Source organism: Nannospalax galili, unplaced genomic scaffold, assembly GCF_000622305.1.
Source record: "Nannospalax galili isolate Female #2095 unplaced genomic scaffold, S.galili_v1.0 scaffold960, whole genome shotgun sequence".
In the NCBI taxonomy this organism is placed as follows: Eukaryota; Metazoa; Chordata; class Mammalia; order Rodentia; family Spalacidae; genus Nannospalax; species Nannospalax galili.
In genome coordinates this window covers 2,162,980-2,169,032 of record NW_008348313.1, presented here as the reverse complement: position 1 = coordinate 2,169,032, position 6,053 = coordinate 2,162,980, and the positions used below count along the sequence as shown (strand labels likewise).

Genomic DNA, 6,053 nt, shown 5'->3' with positions numbered 1-6,053 from the left:
CGCTCCCCCGCTCCCGCACCCCGTTTCCCCCACGCCCCGCGGCCTCTCTTGCGCCTCGGCTCCAGGGGGCCGGTGTGCGCAGCCGCCGCTCTGCTCCCCGCCCGCCGAGGCCCCGCGAGCCCCGGCAGCCCCGCCGAGCATCCAGTCCCCTTCCTCCTCACTCACCCGCTTGAAACAGCGTTTCCCGCCACTACCTACACCGCCGTGACCCCTGAACCCTGCGCACGCAGGCTCAGAGCGGCCGCGCGCCTGTTGGGCCACGCCCCTCCTGCTACACCGCCAAGGGAGCCGCCCCCTAATGGCGGGACTAAGCCACGCCCCTCCTCCCAACTTGGACTGCGTTACCCCCCCCCGGAAACCGGGCCCGCCGAAGCCACGCCCCTCCCTCCAATTCGGGACATAGCCCCATCCCGTTTCCCCAGGATGGCCTCCTGGCCACGCCCCTTAAAGCTACCCAAAGCCCCGCCCCAGGGGCCAAGCGCCTTCTCTGGTCCCGCCCCTCAAGACGCAGGCACCCCGAGGCCACGCCCCTCTCATCTACGGGCCCGCGTTCTGCGCCTCCTGGCGGCGGTGTCCGGGAACTTCAGTCTTTCGAAGCGCTCCCGAGCGCCGATCCCGGTTTCCTAGTTGTACACCGTATTCTGTGGGGTGGGAGCGTTTGTGGAACGTCCCGCCCGCACCCCAGTTGCCACAACTCCCTTTGGAGCCTGCACTTCCTGGCTTGTCTATGGCACACTCAGCATGATGCGCGGATCCACATCGAAACCCTGCCACTGGGTCCTGTCTCAGATATGAGAGACGCATGATGGCACCTGTGTCCCTGTATCCGCACGGCCTCGCCCACCTCCGGATGTAGGACCGCACCTGTAGCAGCACAACCTCGCCCACAGCCGATGCAGGAAGGAACCTGTGTCCCACCTGTGCACGACAGCCCCGCCTTGGCCAGCGGTGCACCCTGGGCCCCGGCACCCCAGTTCACCCGGCCCCCGGAGGCACACCCTTCACGTCTCAGGCAGAGTTCAGGGCTGGCTTGCATTGGATTTTATTTCCTTGTTTTTTATTAAATAAAACGAACAGAGGAGGGGCCTGTGGTCTCCCAGGTGCGGGAGCCAGCAGCCCTCCCTCTGTCTGCAAGGTGCGTGGCGTGGGGGACTGAGGTGTAGGCTGGGCGGGAGCGCAGCTGGGAAGGTCGGAGGACCGAGGCCTCACCCCTCCTGGAAGACTGTGGGAGGGGGTGCCTGCCGGCCAACTGCCGCGGGTCCTGAGGCTGGATTGGCGGGAGCACTGTGACCACGTCCTCCCACCCCAGGAGGGGGGTGGAAGGTCCATCCAGAGGGCGCGGGGGCTGGGCGCGCCGCCCTTACTCATGCACGTCCCAGATCTCCGACAGCAGGGGCGGCAGCTTCTTGTCCTGCAGACGCAGGGCGAAGACCTGCTCCGAGTGCACGGAGCTGAGCGTGCGAAGGCTCACCAGCTTCATGAGCATGCGCGGGAAGCGGAGCTGGTCCTGCGGGGAGAAGTGGGTGGGTGTTGCCGGGCTGCCCAGTGAAACCTAGAGCAGGGTGGGGGGTGCTGCCTGCGGCCCCACCCGGGGCTATGTAGGCCTGGTTCACAGGGGAGGGAGACCCCACATTCCCCCGGCCAGGGGTACCTGTGGCCTCTTGATGCGGGTGTAGGACAGCAGCGCCTCCACGTAGGGCTGCTGCAGCGCCTCCACGCGGCTGGGCTCCTGCACGTTGGGCCGGTCCGCAGAGAAGATGTTGATAGCAATGAGCAGCGCATACTCCGCGTCGTCCAGGCCCAGCCGCCGCATGGCCCTCGAGAATTCGAAGATGGGGTTGATGAACTCCACTTGCAGACCTGCAGAAAGAGCTGCCTCACACCCCCGCCCTGAGGTCCTGGGCACTGCAGAACAGCAGGGTGACAGTCGGCCCTGCCTCCTGCATCTGAGGGCCTGGCATGCAGCAGGTGGCCAGGGAGATGGCATCATGGGAGATGGCAACCCTCCCCTCCCCTCCTCTGGGCCCTGCCCTGCCCTATAGTAGGCGGCAGTGCCTCCTGAGTCCTGGAAGAGCCTTTTCTGGGGAAGGGAAAGGAAGGTCAAGCTAGGTCATACTGCCAGGGGGAGAGGGCAGGGGCTGAGGTAGAAGACAAACAGGGTACAAACGGGGGTATGGACGGGAGTCAGGACTGTACTCTTCCCCCGGGGACCTGGCACTTCGAGGGCAGGTGCTCTTTCCTGATCCAGCCTGGGACAACAAGACAGCCTCTCGCTATCAATAAACATGGTTCTAGCTCACCCTCAGCCCAAATGGAGGCTCAACGGAGCACAGATGCCAGCAGGTGACCCCACCCCACCCCACCTGCTCGGTGGAAGTCGTCCTTGCTGTAGGTGAAGTCCTTCAGGAACGTGATACATTCTGTCTCATGGTTGTAGCGCCTGGCCGTCTCTAGCAACATGATCTGGGGTGACAGGGGTGCAAGGATCTTCAGCGGCCCCAGAGTCAGATTGACTAAGACCAACTGCCACCCCCCTGCCAGACCGGCATAGATGACAGGCAGCAACTCCACTGTTTTATGCCTCAGCCAATATCCTTTCTCTCCCAGGCTCACAGGAGACTCAAGTTACTTTGTTAGGACTGGGACACTTCCACGTGAACCGCATCCCACAGGGTCAGGACCCGGTTTGCTGTGCACCCTACTGGGGGCTGCCTCCGGCCTGGCCATTACCTCGATCGTGGATGCCTTCAGGAGGGCGATCTGGTCCTCCCGGCCCAGCTGCAGGAAGCCAGGCACCTGCTTGGCGAAATCCACAATCTCCTGGACCGAGATGATGGCCAGCTCTGTGAAGTGGGCGAAGCGCTGCTGCCGAGCGTCCCGGGACTGGGGGTCAGCACCCAGGGGCCAGGGCTGGGGCACAAGAGTCCAAGGTCACCCTGGGACCCCTGACCCTGGAGAGCCCTCCCTAGCACCCTGAGCCACGCCTATTGCGCTGGCAGGGCCGTGCGGTAGCGGGGCAGTACCGTGACTTTGGGCTGGTCCGAGAAGGACCGCTTGTTGCATTGCAGCTGCGCAGCCACCAACTGCTGGATCATCAGCTCCTGTGCTGCCGTCAACTGGATGCCCTCGCCTTCCCCGGAGCCCTGGCCACTGGCCTCTGACGCTGCAGGGGAAGCTCCCAGCCCTGCAGCTGAGCCGCTGGCTTCCCCAGGTTCCCCGGGGGGCTGTGCGGGTGGTGGCTGTTGCTGTTGCTGCTGCCTCTGAATCTTCTTCTTCCGAATCTGTTCCTCAGACAGCACGCCTGTGCAGGATCCGCCATCCAGGCCGCAGTAAAGGGCAGTCCAGCAGGACGCCCCTCCCTGGCTGTCCCTCCTTCCCCAGGCTGGCCCCTCCCTCCTTCCTCAAGCTGGCCCTCCCCTCCTTCCCCAGGCTGGCCCCTCCCTCCTTCCTCAGGCTGGCCCTGCCCTCCTTCCCTAGGCTGGCCCCTCCCTCCTTCCCCAGGCTGGCCTGCCCTCTCACACTCACACTGCTCCCGCATCCCCGCCTCCTTGCACTTGCGCAGCCTACACAGTTGGCACTTGCGCCGCATGAAGGCGTCCATTTGGCAGGTTCCGCTGCCCCGGCAAGCATAGCGCCCGGCCCCGCCGTGGACCACGCTGCGCCGGAAGAAGCCCTTGCAGCCTTCGCAGCTGAGCACGTTGTAGTGGAAGCCTGAGGCCTTGTCACCGCACACGCGGCACAGTTCGTGGCCCAGCATCTTTGGGGCCGGGCCTTTCTTCCGCTTGCGCTCGGGCTCATCCTCCGGCTCTAAGATGACTGCGGTGGGCAACAGAGGTCCTGAGGGACAGCCACAAACGGTGGGCACAGGGAGGTCCGAGGCAGGAGGACAGGCAGGTCCAAGGTGTGGTGGGAGGACGGGGAGGTCCAAGGGGGTGTGGGAGGTCAGGGAGGTCCAAGAGGGTGTGGGAGGTCAGGGAGGTCCAAGGCGGGGTAGGTGGTCAGGTGCACACCCATGCAATGCAGAGGTGAGACTTGCAAGTCAGGGGGCACCAGAGAATCAGTCAGAGTGAAGGGGAAATGGACAGAAAAAAACAAAAGACAGCAGCCTCCACCTCCGTCCCCTCCTCCATCCCACCCTGTCTCACCCACGATGTAGGCAGAGTCGGTGCTTGGGGCGGCATCAGTCTCCTGCCCCTCCTCCTTGATGGTGGATGAGGAGGAGGAGGAGGTGCTGGGCTGAGGAGAGCCATTTCCTAGCAGAGGGAAAGAAGGGTACAGTGAACGGCTCACAGTGTGGGATGGGACCCCATGGGGAAAGAAGGTCACTCACCAGGCACTGGGGTGTCCTGGGAACTTGTGGGGGAAGACATGGTGGGGTCACGAAGCAGCCTGCAGAACACAAAGGGGCTGAGAGCCTTGGGAGACCCGGGAGGAGTGAGCCAGGGTGTTGCAGGTCACTTTAAGGGGTGCGCTGCCTTCCATGATCCCACTGATTGTTTTGAGCTGGTCTCAGCAGCTCAGGCTCACCTGGAACTCCGTCCAGAGCTTTGATCCTGAGTCTACCTTCCAAATGTCCAGAATATAGACACGCATGACTCTAGCATTTTCCCTTTTTTGAGACAGGGTCTCACTCTGTAACTTACACAGGCCTGAACCTATGTACCCCGCACTGTCCACCAAGGTGAGGCAGTCCTCCTATCTCAGCCGCTCAAGAGCTGGGACTACACCTCACTAAGCCATTTTGAAGTCTTAAGAGACCTCACTACCAGTCCCACTTTAGAAACGTCACACCCGTCCTAACACTGCCAGCCCATTCCTGATCCAGCTCTGCCCTCCAGACCCCACCAACCTGTCTCCAAGTACCCTTCTCCAACCAGGACCCTACTCCACGCCCCACCCCCATCTTTCCCTTTGAGAACCTGCCCTAACACCATAGGTTGCTTCAAGGTTTGCCCCACCCTGTCACATGCCCCAGACCCTGCTCCCACATTTCCTCCCCATAGCCACCCAGTCCCAGTCCCCTTCCTACTCTCAACCGACTGGGCCTTGCCCCACCCTCTCTGTGCACCTGCTTCCCAGCCGACCTTTTCGACGGCCCTGCCCCTTCCATCGCCCCACCCTCCCATCAACCTCGCCTTCCTACCAGCCCACCCTTCCATTAGCCCCGCCCTCCCACGAGCTCAACCCTCCGTCAGCCCCGCCCCCCACGAGCCCAACCATCAGCCCTGCCCTCCTACCAGTGTGTAGGTTACCAGAACCTTCCATCAACCCACCCTTCCATCAGCCCCACCCCACCCCACTCCAGCCCCACCCTTCTACCATAGGCTTCCCTACAATGCCCCACCTCATCTGTGGCCCAGGCCTCCAAGCCATGCTCCAGACACATGCTCCAGCCCCGCCCACCTAGCATCGCCAGGCCCCGCCCTCGCGCGGCCCCACCCCTTGCCCTATCATAGGCTCCCCTATGTCTTTCTCCACCTTTATGCACCCCTGCCTTAAACCGATCCTTGCCACCTGATGGTCGAAGCCCCTCCCATCACATGCCCAGACCGGCCCACCTAACTTCACCAGACCCCGCCCCCTTGCCCTATTATAGGCTCTGGTACGCCATTCCCCACCTCATCTACACCAACTCCAAGCCCCGCCCACCTAACCCCCAGGCTCTACCCTTGCGCGACCCCGTCCACCTTGAGCCAGGCCCCACCCCTTGCCCTGTCACAGGATTCCCTATGCCCTGTGTACCTCACCTACACCCCTGCCTCCAAGACAGCCCCGCCCCTCATGTTTAAAGCCCCTCCCATCACATGCTCCAGACCTGCCCACCTAACTTCACCAGGCCCCGCGCACCTCGATCCAGACCCGCCCCTCATCTCTAAGTCCCACCCCTTGCCCTACTATAGGCTCCACTACATCTTACCCACCTCATCGGCACCAACTCCAAACCCCGCCCACCAGACGCTCAAGCCCCGCCCACCCAGCCTCACCAAACTCCACCCTTGCGCTACCACGCCCAAACTGAACCGGGCCCCGCCCATCTCACACACAAGACCCAC

The 6,053-nt window shown here is 63.2% G+C and overlaps 2 protein-coding genes across 5 annotated transcripts in view; both read right to left on the bottom strand.

Moving 5' to 3' along the window:
• The window catches only part of Pold1 (DNA polymerase delta 1, catalytic subunit), an 18,905-nt gene extending 18,635 nt beyond the window's left edge, over positions 1-270 (bottom strand). For 2 of the 3 annotated variants that reach the window (XM_017801134.2, XM_017801136.2), the window contains exon 1: positions 166-270. The gene's annotated coding sequence lies outside the window, so the exon portion shown is untranslated. The remainder of the gene's footprint in view (positions 1-165) is intronic. The other variant, XM_008845141.3, reaches the window with a different exon arrangement.
• A 756-nt stretch (positions 271-1,026) lies between these two features.
• The window catches only part of Nr1h2 (nuclear receptor subfamily 1 group H member 2), a 5,596-nt gene continuing 569 nt past the window's right edge, over positions 1,027-6,053 (bottom strand). The window contains exons 2-9 of one of the 2 annotated variants that reach the window (XM_008845138.3): positions 4,331-4,389; positions 4,146-4,253; positions 3,526-3,837; positions 3,024-3,301; positions 2,731-2,910; positions 2,364-2,463; positions 1,652-1,860; positions 1,027-1,507 (exon numbers count right to left, since the gene is read on the bottom strand). In XM_008845138.3, the coding sequence (XP_008843360.1) occupies positions 1,361-1,507; positions 1,652-1,860; positions 2,364-2,463; positions 2,731-2,910; positions 3,024-3,301; positions 3,526-3,837; positions 4,146-4,253; positions 4,331-4,370 (1,374 nt within the window). In that variant the 5' untranslated portion in view covers positions 4,371-4,389 and the 3' untranslated portion in view covers positions 1,027-1,360. The remainder of the gene's footprint in view (positions 1,508-1,651; positions 1,861-2,363; positions 2,464-2,730; positions 2,911-3,023; positions 3,302-3,525; positions 3,838-4,145; positions 4,254-4,330; positions 4,390-6,053) is intronic. The other variant, XM_008845139.3, reaches the window with a different exon arrangement.